Raw genomic sequence first — 14127 nt, forward strand, 5'->3', positions numbered from 1 at the left:
ACTATGTGTGGTAGTTCCTGATCAAGAATAATCAGAAGCCAAAAGAAATAAAAAGGAAACATTCTAACCCAAGTAAGTAACAAGAAGACAATACGGTCTAGGGAAAACAAAAATAGTTTAGTTTGTACAAGGGCACGGTACGGATCAGTTCCGCAAAATATCTGTTCCGCAGACTTTTCTTTTTGTCTGGTAAGATGTTAGATCCCTCGGTTGCTGAGTAAATATCTTCCCGGATGGTTCTGCTGGCAAATTTGCGGAGTCGAATTTGTTGTTCTAGAGATAATTTTTGTGCTAAAATGAACCACTGCCGGCTGGGAAAATAATTCCTAACCAATGCTTGCTGGAAAAGAAAAGAAATGGTCCCTCCTGGGAAAAAAGGGACATTTAATTTTTCCCCGCAAATTTTAAAATGGATAATATGGATATCATAATTATATTCAAACGACGAAATATACCATTTTAACGTGTCTCGGGAAGCGGGATATCCATGTATGCCCTTGGTTAATAATGTAGTATGGCTTAATCTTTTGGGGTTGACCTCTGTTTAACCTACCTGGAGAATTTGAAAACATTCAACCGAATGGCAAAACCAGCGAGGCAAAGTGAAAAAAAAAAAAATCGAAAACTTAGAAGCCAGGTATTAGTTACTTTAGGCTCGCTGGCAAATCATCGTTTACATATATTACTTAATTGACTTTGTGTTGTTTGATAGAAGTGTTGTGTAATAGAATACGTTTTAGATATGAAAACTAAGTACAAAAATAATTTCTTTGGATTTCAAATGAAAACAATGAAATCTAACCAAATATGATAATGACGTCTACCCTTAATTTTAAAAAAAAACCTTTACTCTTGATGATATCTCTAAAGATTTCAGCATCCAGCATCTTTTTTTTGCCTGCTCTTACCTTTTTTAAAAAAAACCTTTACTCTTGATGATATCTCTAAAGATTTCAGCATCCAGCATCTTTTTTTTGCCTGCTCTTACCTTAACCCTATTCAAAACGGGGGGGGAGGGGGTTGAGGCCCACAGCACCTTTGATCTGTAATAATTTTTGAACTAGTAGGGCTAGAGCATTGAAATTTGATGAATTTTCCTAAAATTTATCTGGGATCAGTTTGGTGTAAACAAAATTTTGATATCTGTACCCTGGTAACCATAGCAGCCAAGTTTTGAGACATAGGTTTAATACAAATTAGGCAGAACGCTTTAAGTCGTTAAGATCAACTATTAATACAACGTGCCCAACGAAAATCCATTTCATATAAACGTTTTATACCAAGTTTTGAAAATACGCAATAAAAATTTTAGGGGAGGGGTTGTGTTTATTTACAATTTTTGACCTCGAAATAGTGCTTGAAGAAAAAGCAAAAAAAAAACATTCATATACACCTGAAATCATTAATAAAACTTGAAACGAAGATTAATTATTTTCAAAAAGCTTCAGATTTTGCCACCCAGATTTTATTGATTTAAATAAATAACTTTTATTAAATCCAAGATGGCGTCAAGACGGCGGATCCAGGATGGCGGATGCTGATGTTACATAATTTGCTAAAAATCGCTTTTCTTTTAACTAACATCTAAATTTGGCAAAATCCTTTTTATATTCCTCTGGCATATCAAGAAATTTAGCCAAAAATTGTCGTTTTTGCCAAACGAGTTCACTTCCATATAATGGAACTAATCAGGGGCTCATAAGTAGGTGCAATCAATCATCTGTATCATATAAGTGTCAAGGCGTTTCCTAGGATCAGGCTATTTTTAGACGCACGGATTAGCCAATCAGATGACAGGGCGGGAAAATTGACTTTGTCTCAAGGAACCCAAAATGGCGGCTGCGAATTTTTCCCGTCGCCTTCTGTATATAAAATAGACATGGTTGCAAACTCCGACAACCGCAAAATCACAAAGTGCTCAACAAATCCACCGATCCTTTCAAAATCCAGACTCGCACGGCAAAATAAACCTCGCAGAATCATAGCACACATATTTATCTTTCCAACCATACCTTTTAATCGTCTATTCGTCCCCGTTTTGACGTTTGGGCGGCGAGAATCTTTCTTTTGAATTTGAATTTGTGATAGCGACGCTCGATGGGCCGTTCTTCGCATCAGTTTGACCTTGCCTTGTATCTATCTTGAGTCTTTTCCGACGTCCCCTAAAACCTAATTACCACCCAAACTTATAAAAAATGCCGAAATAAAATCTATCTATCTATCATTCATCCATTTATTCATTTGGTTGTTTATTTTTTTTTTCATCGTTTGCAATCGATTTTATCTATAAACGCAACGGACTTCCACGGTACCGTATATCTTACAATAAGATAGCAAGTATATTTTTTTCATCTCATTTTTTGGGGGATTGGAAAGATTTTTTTACCAAATCCCTAACGGCTTTTTCGTCCGTCGCGCCGCTTGACAAGGCAAGGTCAAACTGATGCGAAGCACCCTACCCCGGCTGGTAGAATTTGGCATGGCGTGTATTATGTCTTTTTATCCACAAACAGCCCATCGGGCGTCAGTATCACGAATATTTTCAATTCAAAAGGAAGATTCTCGCCGCTCAAACAGCAAAACGGGGACGAATAGACGATTAAAAGGTATGGTTGGAAAGATAAATATATGTGCTATGATTCTGCGAGGTTTATTTTGCCGTGCGAGTCTGGATTTTGAAAGGATCGGTGGATTTGTTGTCATAGTTTGCAACCTTTTCTATTTTATATACAGAAGGCGAAGGGAAAAATTTGCAGCGGCTAAAACAGCTTAGAATGACAAATAATAGTGGGATTGAGCAGCAGCAACGTCAAACTACTGTTTTATTTTCAAATCAGAATATTTATTTCAACGAATTTTTTGCTCATACAAACTCTGTAATAAACCTACACTCGCTGTGAACCTGGGCTACCTGTGGTAGAACCCAGGCAAAACGAGCTCGATAGGATATTTGTTACTGCTCGCTAATCAGCTAATGAGAGCACGCGTAGTACGTTACAACCAATTAAAGCACGCGTAGTAAGCTAACAACCAGGGTGAGCACGCGTAGAACGCTGACCAACCAATAAGAGCGCGCGTAGTATGCTAATCAACCAATGAGAGCGGGCGTAGTACGCTAATCAACCAATGAGAGCGTGCGTAGTATGCTAATCAACCAATAAGAGCGCGTGTAGCACGGTAGCGGTATAATAAAATGCCATATTTTCAATTTACAGCTTGGTGTGCTCCTAAGATGAAGGTTTTCATGGCTATCTTTTTATTGGCCCTCGTAGTGGTAATCAACTGTGAGCCCTTCGCAGCAATCGAAAGCTGATTTGACTTCGGACGTGGATGAGACTTAAAAACAAGATGCATGGACGTTGAAAGATATTGAAATCCCGGACGAGGAAGATGAAGATGCGGATCTAGCAAGAATGTAATTTTATGGGCTTGCTCCTGTACTTGCGTTCTCGCTTGCTTGTTTGCTTTTGCCCGCCAGGTTGCTTTGTAGCTTACTAGCTTTCTTGCTTGCTTTTTTGTTGAAAAGCCTGGTCCAGGTGCTCAACAGCTGTGCGCGGTCAAACCACCGACAGATCTGTTTTCGTATTGCCAAATTAGCATTGCACTCGATGCCTATTGCATCTCGAATAACCTCGAGCGTTTTCTTTTCTCTGTTGTTCAGTGATCCTGGTCAAGATGTTCCAAAGGCTGTGCTGATGGCACCATTGTGGCGCAGGCGGCGTCGTCGCGCAGGGAGAAAGTAACTTCCTAAATACAGCCTCTTAATATGGTGAGTTTTTATGACTTTTATGAAGAATAAGAAGACGTGTTTGCTTTCTTTTGGTTAGCTAAGACCAACCTAACTACTCCGTCTTCACAAAACGACTTGACTTGTGCTATGTTATTATCCATGATTTGCTCCTGCGCACTATTTAGGGCAGAAGAAAGATGGTAAATCAGGGGCTCGTTTCTCAAAACACCCGAGAATTCTCGGGCCCGAAAACGTTTTATTCCTTAAATTTGAAAAGCTGGCTAATTTCTATAAAATTTATGGTAGCTAAATGTGTTGAAATATCGTCAAACATCGTATTTTACCACAAAGATTCATGTAAAGTATGATTCTATTTACCACAAAGATTCATGTAAAGGATGATTCTATTTATAGATTTTGATATTTCCCGAACTTCTCGGGCCCGAAATTCACATGGCTTAAATATAAAGTTCTCGGGACCTCGCACCTTTTCGGGTAACTTTTTTGCTTCAGCAAAACTAAAAAAACCATATTGAGTGTAATCATTTGGAATTCGAACCAAGAGGAAGTTCAAACTATTCTAAAACATGACAGCGGTTCTCCAAATGGAAAACATGCGCATTTTTTTTAGCAAAAATGCAAAATAAAGTTTCGGGCCCGAGAATTCTCGGGTGTTTCGAGAAACGGGCGCCAGGGCCAGATCAGGGGGTGGGACACTGGGTGAATGTGCCAATCCCCCCCCCCCCAATATTTAAAAAATATACAAGGACCTGACCATAAGAGGCCTGGTTGTGTCCCCCAATATTTTTTTAATGTTTTTGTACTGTGCCCCCCCCCCCCCTCCCAATCATACATGACCTGCTACGGCTCTATAGCTGGCCTGGTTGCCAATACGCTTTTATTCTTAAAATAGATTAGTTGGTAAACATTTATCACCAGTAATACCATACTAATTTATTCCTTTGCATGTTGAACACAACCTTTCTAACCAAAGTTATTTATCCAACAGAAACATTGAGGGAGTAAAGGCCGTATCATTCTTGAATGCTATGATATATATTGTAGTTCTTATAATTAACAAATAAATAAGTCAATAAAAACGGTATGATGTCTGGAATTTATTTTTAACTCTTTATTACCTTCAGCAGACGTCAAGTATTAGCGACACCTTCCTAGTGGCCCCATAGTCCTTGATAGCCCCCACCCTTTGGACGCATATTAGTCCTTGGTAGCCCCTCCTCTTCGTTCGACCCATAGACTTTGTTAGCCCAACATCTCTGTTGGACCGATAGTTCTTGTTACCCCCATCTCGTCGTTTGACCCCTTGGTAGCCCCTCCTTTCCGTTTGACTCCTAGTCCTTGGTAGCCATACCTTTCCATTGGACCCCCAGTCATTGGTAGCTCCACTTTTCCGTTGGACCCTTAATCATCGTTGCAACCATAGTCCTTGGAAGCCCCACCTCAATGTTGGACCAATAGTCCATAGTAGTCCCCACCTTTACGCTGGACTAATAGTCCTTGGTAGCCCCCACCTTTCCGTTGGACCCATAGTCCTTGATAACCCTACATTTCTGTTGGACCCATAGTCCTTGGTAGCCCCACCTTTCCGTTGGACCCATAGTCCTTGATAGCCCTACATTTCTGTTGGACCCATAGTCCTTGATAGCCCCCGCCTTTCTGTTGGACCCATAGTCCTTGGTAGCCCCACCTTTCTGTTGGACCCATAGTCCTTCATAGCCCCCGCCTTTCTGTTGGACCCATAGTCCTTGGTAGCCCCCACCTTTCTGTTGGAACCATAGTCCTTGATAGCCCCCGCCTTTCTGTTGGACCCATAGTCCTTGGTAGCCCCCACCTTTCTGTTGGACCCATAGTCCTTGATAGCCCCCGCCTTTCTGTTGGACCCATAGTCCTTGGTAGCCCCACCTTTCTGTTGGACCCATAGTCCTTGCTAGCCCCGCCTTTCTGTTGAACCCATAGTCCTTGATAGCCCCCGCCTTTCTGTTGGACCCATAGTCCTTGATAGCCCCCACCTTTCTGTTGGACCCATAAACCTTTGTAGCCCCCGCCTTTCTGTTGGACCCATAGTCCTTGATAGCCCCCACCTTTCCGTTGGACACATAGTCCTTGGTAGCCCCACTTTTCTGTTGGACCCATAGTCCTTGATAGCCCCCGCCTTTCTGTTGGACCCATAGTCCTTGATAGCCCCCGCCTTTCTGTTGGACCCATAGTCCTTGATAGCCCCCACCTTTCTGTTGGACCCATAAACCTTTGTAGCCCCCGCCTTTCTGTTGGAACCATAGTCCTTGATAGCCCCCGCCTTTCTGTTGGACCCATAGTCCTTGGTAGCCCCACCTTTCTGTTGGACCCATAGTCCTTGATAGCCCCCGCCTTTCTGTTGGACCCATAGTCCTTGGTAGCCCCACCTTTCTGTTGGACCAATAGTCCTTGATAGCCCCCGCCTTTCTGTTGGACCCATAGTCCTTGGTAGCCTCACCTTTCTGTTGGACCCATAGTCCTTGATAGCCCCCGCCTTTCTGTTGGGCCCATAGTCCTTGGTAGCCCCACCTTTCTGTTGGACTCATAGTCTTTGATAGCCCTTGCCTTTCTGTTGGACCCATAGTCCTTGATAGCCCCCGCCTTTCTGTTGGACCCATAGTCCTTGATAGCAACCACCTTTCCGTTGGACCCATAAACCTATGTAGCCCCCGCCTTTCTTGTGTGTGTCGCCTTTCTTGTGTGTCTTGTTGTGTTGTGTCCCCCAATATTTTCTTAATGTTTTTGTATTGTGCCCCCCCCCCCCTCCCAATCATACATGACCTGCTACGGCTCTATAGCTGGCCTGGTTGCCAATACGCTTTTATTCTTAAAATAGATTAGTTGGTAAACATTTATCACCAGAAATACCATACTAATTTATTCCTTTGCATTTTGAACACAACCTTTCTAACCAAAGTTATTTATCCAACAGAAACATTGAAGGAGTAAAAGCCGTATCATTCCTGCATGCTATGATATATATTGTAGTTCTTATAATTAACAAATAAATAAGTTAATAAAAACGGTATGATGTCTGGAATTTATTTTTAACTCTTTATTACCTTCAGCAGAGGGCAAGTATTAGCGACACCTTCCTAGTGGCCCCATAGTCCTTGATAGCCCCCACCCTTTCGTTGGACCCATATTAGTCCTTGGTAGCCCCTCCTCTTCGTTGGACCCATAATCTTTGTTAGCCTAACATCTCTACAAAAACATAGGAAGAAACCACCGGACAGCCTCTATCTGCTGGTGTGCGTCGGACCTTGTGGTCTGCGTCGACAGTTGATTAATTAATAAAATCTTTAAAAGAAAAAGTCGACAACAACGCAGATTTATGTTTTTTAGAACGATATTTCGACAGGCCAATACCTGCCTTCTTCAGGTTATAAATGAGTTACAATGGCAATTTATAGCTAGTATATGTACAAAGTTCATAGATGATTAACTAACAAAAGGTAAAAATAGTAATTGAGTAAAGAGTGACTTATAAAAGATGGTAAATAGGGTGGTGTGGATTACTAAGTAGCTAAACGGTTTCTTCACGCCGGTTGAGGCCACCGGGTTCAAGAGTGCCAGCGCGAGCTATCAGTGTGGCTTCTCTTGCTTTGCGGATGGAGTCGCGGTTATTTCTTATTTTTTCAATAGGTATGAGCTCTATGTCAGAAGCGGAGTGGTTAGGTTTTAGGAAGTGTTCAGCGGCGTGGGTTGGTATGGATCGAGATTGGGAGTCTGCAGTTCTGCGGTGGTAAGATCTCTGCTGGACCGATAGTTCTTGTTACCCCCATCTCGTCGTTTGACCCCTTGGTAGCCCCTCATTTCCATTGGACTCCTAGTCCTTGGTAGCCCCACCTTTCCATTGGACCCCCAGTCATTGGTAGCTCCACTTTTCCGTTGGACCCTTAATCATCGTTGCACCCATAGTCCTTGGTAGCCCCACCTCAATGTTGGACCCATAGTCCATGGTAGTCCCCACCTTTACGCTGGACTCATAGTCCTTGGTAGCCCCCACCTTTCCGTTGGAACCATAGTCCTTGATAGCCCTACATTTCTGTTGGACCCATAGTCCTTGGTAGCCCCACCTTTCCGTTGGAACCATAGTCCTTGATAGCCCCCACTTTTCCGTTTGACCCATAATCCTTAGTAGCACCGCCTTGGTTGGACCCATTGGACCAATCATTCTTGGGAGCCCCTCATTTCCGTTTGATTCATAGTCCTTTCCGTTCAGCTGAAAGTCATTATAAGCCTCAACTTTTCGTGGCTCTTTCGTTGAACCCGTCCAACGAAAGAGACCCATGGTTCACGACAAAATGTTTTGAGTAACATTGTACTCGTTTGCTGTGAATATCGCATAGACGGACTGAGATAGAGACAGACCGCCCCCCACCCCCACCCCCACCACCACCAATTCAGTCAGATGGTACGACGCTTTAAAATAACAACATAAAACAGCTAGAGAATCACGGCCAGCATCTAACGCTCAAAGCTTGTAGAAATACTATAGAATCTTCGTTATGTCCTTGGCAAAAGTTCCGATACAACGTGAATAGAACGTGACTCAATGACTAAGTGCTCATTTGTATTAAATGCATTAATTTGGAGAGCCAGTGCGCTTCAGCAGCCAAGCAAGTGTGTGGAACAGGCAAAACACGAAAACACAAAATTCTTGTAAATGCAAGGACTCTTATACGCTACCCCAATGTACAACCCCAAACATGTGTACAGTAAACCGAAAAAAAAAGCTCTCATAGAGATCAATCGAGAGTGGAAGGTAAAATATGTTAACATAACATTTAAAAGCCATGGTAGGTGATGCATTCAGGCATAAAAAAACAAAATCATTTTTCAAATTATTCTTTAGTGTTTTTGGTTTAAAGACGGGCACGAGTTTTGCTAAAGAAAAATAGGTTTTATATTTGCTAAACACTTTCATCCACTAAATGACTGCTGAATGACCCAACAAAAAGAGTCTGATTCGATTAACGGGCTGGAAGAGTTCGTTTTCCGACTTGATTTTCAGTTCCGTTTCAACTATTTCCATGCAACATTAAACTGCAAACAATTAAGAAAAAATTACTAGCTAAACACAGCCAGCTTCTATAGCTCGTTGTTTGTATATAGTGTTGGAAGGTGGTGTAGTTTGCCAAAATTTAGTTCGTTTTCTCTGCAACCAAAGACGGTTAGCGCGCTTTTTTATTGCGGTTTATGCTTTGTACTATTGTAATACCAGTCAATTAATCCCACCGATGCGTAGGAGGGTTAGATTAAACATTACATTACCATTTGAATGTTTGCAGTTATTAAGAACATGAACGAATTTTCTATCTATAAGAACTCAAGCCAGCCACACCTTTGATGTGTTTTATCTAATTCGGCAAATTATATGATGAAATCTTGAAATGACCATCGACAGTTCGCCATCGTCATTAAAATAAAATTTATAATAGCACTTTATTTAATGCCATGGTCACGTTTTGCAAAAGTCAAAGAAGTTTTAGAGACAACTTTTATGTCCACAGTAAGAAATCCCCTAAACTAATGTTGTGCTTCAAGCTGGTAAAACTGCTATAGACTCTTTGCTATGCCCTTGGCAAACGTGCCAACTATTCAAATCTGATGAGAAGATGCGCTTCAGCAGGCAAACAAGTGGGTGCGTTATTTTATCAACAACAAATATTCTGTTTTCATCAATGTGCTTATCTAGAAGAGTACTGAATAATACTTTTACAAGTCTGATAGAAATCCCTTAATATGGCATATCTAGGAAAATTACAGACAAATGAAAATGAATAACTAGATGAGTTTCTTAGGCGTGGTTGCCTATCAACAAAAGAATACTGGAACATTCAATTTTGTGTCGGTTTGAAAGACACGCATGATTTTGGTTTCTAAGAAAATACGGTGAACTCTGAATCAATGCCTTTTTTCCTTATATTTCTATTGCGACTATTAAGGGATATCGTCGCATCATAGCAATAACATCTGAGTGTCTTCGGTTCCATTTCAACTATTTTTATCCGTCTCATCTATATACCAACGATGCAGTGATCCGTTACAAGGGGAGTGTTAATATTACCACGCATCACACCACGTCAGCTAGAGACGCTGGAACCGCCGTGGAGTGAACATCTAGTTAAAGGTAAGAGCAGGTAAAATGACAGATGCTGGATGCTAAAACCTTTGAAGATATTGTCAAAGTTAAAGAACATTTTTGAGAATGTCACTTTCAAGCGTTAACGTCTTTCTTTATGTTTTGTTAATTTTTTTTCTGAATTTATTGCTGTCATTTGAGTTCTAAAAAACGTTTTTTATACAACAACAACACATCTAAAAATCATTCTATTAGACAAAATACTGCTATTAATACAAAGTCAAATAATGTTTGAACAATATTGTCCAGCGAACCTAAAGCGCCTTACACCTGGCTTCTTAAATTTTGACTAAAAAATTGCTTCCATACAATCATGGACCGTTTTTCATCGCTTGGGGGCGTTTCCTTTGGCTGGCGAGTCTGAATGGCGTGGAGTTTAGATTTTGAAGTATAAGATTGGAAGTGTTGTAAACCGCTTGATTTTATTTTCTCGGACTCAACCCAGGTATTTTTTGCCATACGGTTATAAAAGTTTCCGTTTTTGTTCGAGGAGAAATACATCCAACAGAGGTCTAGATCAAAAGTTTAAATCATACTACAACTAACCCCGCTTACTCAACATTTTTGGTTTCCCTAGACCATTTTCTTGGCTTTTGATTATTTATGATGAAATATAATCACGTATGTAGGAATAAAAATACTTTATCATGATAATACAATATACGAATACATAACCGATTCCTCTAGCCCCATCTTTCTTGGGGTTCAAATTTAAACCCATTTTGTCGATTTAGGTACAAGATGAAAGTCCTTTTCGCGCTCTTCCTATTGGCCCTCGTGGTGTCAATCAACTGTGAGTCTGAGACCGCCCCAGCACAGGACGTCAGCGACAAAACTTCACCGGTAGCTGACACTTCAGACATTGGAGGTACTACAGATGAAGATGAGCCAATGACAGACGATGACGATATCCCGGATGAGGATGACACTCACCCCGATGATGATGACACTCAGCTTGAGGAATCTGATATCGCGAGAGTGGCTGACACGTGAGTCGTAATATAATTCAACCATTCTTTCTTTAAGAGGGCGACATTGTTCGTTCAAGTTCTCTAAGTCGTGCTCCTTTATATATACTATATAACAACATCTGTAATTAACATAGTATTTATGAACAATTTTGAATTCAGCCACATTTTACATACTTGGATATCAGTGAGAGGTGATGTGAAATAACAAATTTGCGGATAGCTCTTTGTAGAGTAGAACCGGCAAAGGTGGAAAGATGCTCCTTGCCTTAGAATAAGTGAATACTCGTCGAAATTTTTAGGGTATAAAAAAACTAAACTATAAAATATGTTCTTGTTGTATTTGTGGCATTTCGGCTTGCTAATTATGATATCTTATTAATATTTTATTCGTTTAGTGAGACTGGAAATGATGAGCCCGCTCAAGATGCAAATGCGAAACCATTTTGGTATCGTCGTCGAAACAGTCGTCGTCGTCGTCGTCGTCGTCGATTCTTTGGCAAGAAGTAGATTTGTAGTTTCAGACTCAAGACAGAGTAAAAGCGCTCCCTTCATACTTTACTACCTACAATAGCACCTGGAATATTGTATAAAAGAAACGATTAAAGTTAAATGAAAGCTTCAGTATCCAACATCAATTCAAAGACGACTCGATAAAACTCAGTATCAATTTAGTTATTTGAAAAAAACAAATACCTCTATTGTTACGCGCTTAAAGCTAGTAGAATAGTTATAAAATCTTCGCTTCTCTCTTGGCTAATGTGAAAAAAGAACGTGGTCTTTAATTACTGGGGGGGGCGGCAATTTTGCAAAACCCCCCCTCTCAAACCCAAGCCCAAAAAATCGTGACCCCTCCCCCCCCCCCCCCCCCCCCACACACACACACCACAACCAACAGCACCACCTCCACATTTTTATATTCAATAATTATATCTCCTAAAAACCACAGAGACTTGATATTTATACTGAGTGTAACTGAATATAACCTTTAAAAAATTTAGATCGGCTATCATGGCAATTTTGTTATTTAATTTAAGTACGAATCTTCACTTTCGCTAGTTTAAAAGCGGCACAGAGATAAACGACTAGGTCGTCGATGACGTTAACAAAGGCATTTGAGTCTAGGTTTTGCAACATTTATAAGTAGTTGTTTTGTACAACTGATTACAAAGGTATGATGTCTGGAATTTCTTTTCAACTCTTTATTACCTTCAGCAGAGGGCAAGTATTAGCGACACCTACCTAGTTGCCCCATCATTGTGTTGGTTTGATTGCCCCAACGAAAAGACCCATGCTTCACGACAAAATGTTTTAAGTAACATTGTACTCGTTTGCTGTGAAACAAATATCGCATAGACGGACTGAGATAGAGACAGGCCACCACCCACCACCACCCCCACCCCCAACACCAAACCAGTCAGATGGTACGAAGCTTTAAAATGACAACATAAAACATTTTGCAAAGGTAGACAAGGACATTTAGGTAGCATCGTCATGTCGGCTGGTGCTTTTTTATTATACGTAATTAAAATTACGTATAATTTTACTTTCTAGAGTTTTAGGGAGTACCTGATGTGAACCGTAGCATTAAATGAATAATAAGCATTGTTAATGGATAAAAGACTGCCGATAATAAGAGATCTGTCGCTTGATTTTGGGATGACGATTATTGCTTTTTTATTTTCACGCTCAAAGCTTGTAGAAATACTATTGAATCTTCGTTTTGTCCTTGGCAAACGTAGCGATAGAACGTGAATAGAACGTGACTCAATGACTAAGTGCTCATTTGTATTAACTGCATTAATTTGGAGAGCCAGTGCGCTTCAGCAGCCAAGCAAGTGTGTGGAACAGGCAAAACACGAAAACACAAAATTCTTGTAAATGCAAGGACTCTTATATCGCTACCACAATGTACAACCCCAAACATGTGTACAGTAAACCGAAAAAAAGCTCTAATTGAGATTAATCGAGAGTGGAAGGTAAAATATGTTAACATAACATTTAAAAGCCATGGCAGGTTATGCATTCAGGCATAAAAAAACAAAATCATTTTTCAAATTATTCTTTAGTGTTTTGGTTTAAAGACGGGCACGAGTTTTGCTAAAGAAAAATAGGTTTTATATTTGCTAAACACTTTCATCCACTAAATGACTGCTGAATAACCCAACAAAAAGAGTTTGATTCGATTAACGGGCTGGAAGAGTTCGTTTTCCGACTTGTTTTTCAGTTCCGTTTTAACTATTTCCATGCAACATTAAACTACAAACGATTTTAAAAAAATACTAGCTAAACACAGCCAGCTTCTATAGCTCGTTGTTTGTACATAATGTTAAGAGGTGGTGTAGTTTGCCAAACTTTAGTTTGCTTTCCCTGCCACCAAAGAAGTTTAGCGCGCTTTTTTATTGCGGTTTATGCTTTGTATTATTGTAATACCAGTCACTTAAAATTCCAGCGACGCGTAGGAGGGTTAGATTAAACTTTACATTATTATTTGGATGCTTATAGTTATTGAGAACAAGAACGACCTTAATCGCTAAGAACTCAAGCCAGCCACACCTTTGATGTGTTTTATCTAATTCGGCAATTTATATGATGAAATCTTGAAATGACCATCGACAGTTCGCCACCGTCATTAAAATAAAATCTATAATAGCACTTTATTTAATGCCATGGTCACGTTTTGTAAAAGTCAAAGAAGTTTTAGAGACAACTTTTATGTCCACAGAAAGAAATCCCCTAAACTAATGTTGTGCTTTAAGCTGGTAAAACTGCTATAGACTCTTTGCTATGCCCTTGGCAAACGTGCCAACTATTCAAATCTGATGAGAAGATGCGCTTCAGCAGGCAAGCAATAAGTGGGTGGAACAAGCGACGCGTTATTTTATCAACAACAAATATTCTGTTCATCAATGTGCCTATCTAGAAGAGTACTGAATAATACTTTTACAAGTCCGATAGAAATCCCTTAATATGGCATATCTAGGAAGATTACAAACAAACGAAAATGAATAACTAGATGAGTTTCTTAGGCGTGGTTGCCTATCAACAAAAGAATACTGGAACATTCAATTTTGTGTCGGTTTGAAAGGCACGCATGATTTTGGTTTCTGAGAAAATACGGTGAACTCTGAATCAATGCCTTTTTTCCTTATATTTCTATTGCGACTATTAAGGGATATCGTCGCATCACAGCAATAACATTTGAGTGTCTTCGGTTCCATTTCAACTATTTTTATCCGTCTCAT

At 40.2% G+C, this 14127-nt stretch overlaps 1 protein-coding gene across 1 annotated transcript; it reads right to left on the bottom strand.

Moving 5' to 3' along the window:
* Positions 1–5238: 5238 nt before the first annotated feature.
* On the bottom strand, positions 5239–6384 carry LOC125560739 (protein RNA-directed DNA methylation 3-like). Its single transcript, XM_048723071.1, has one exon. It carries the CDS (start codon positions 6382–6384, stop codon positions 5239–5241), a length of 1146 nt encoding a protein of 381 aa, XP_048579028.1.
* Between the last annotated feature and the right edge of the window lie 7743 nt (positions 6385–14127).

The sequence above is a fragment of the Nematostella vectensis genome, chromosome 15 (assembly GCF_932526225.1).
Source record: "Nematostella vectensis chromosome 15, jaNemVect1.1, whole genome shotgun sequence".
NCBI lineage: Eukaryota > Metazoa > Cnidaria > Anthozoa > Actiniaria > Edwardsiidae > Nematostella > Nematostella vectensis.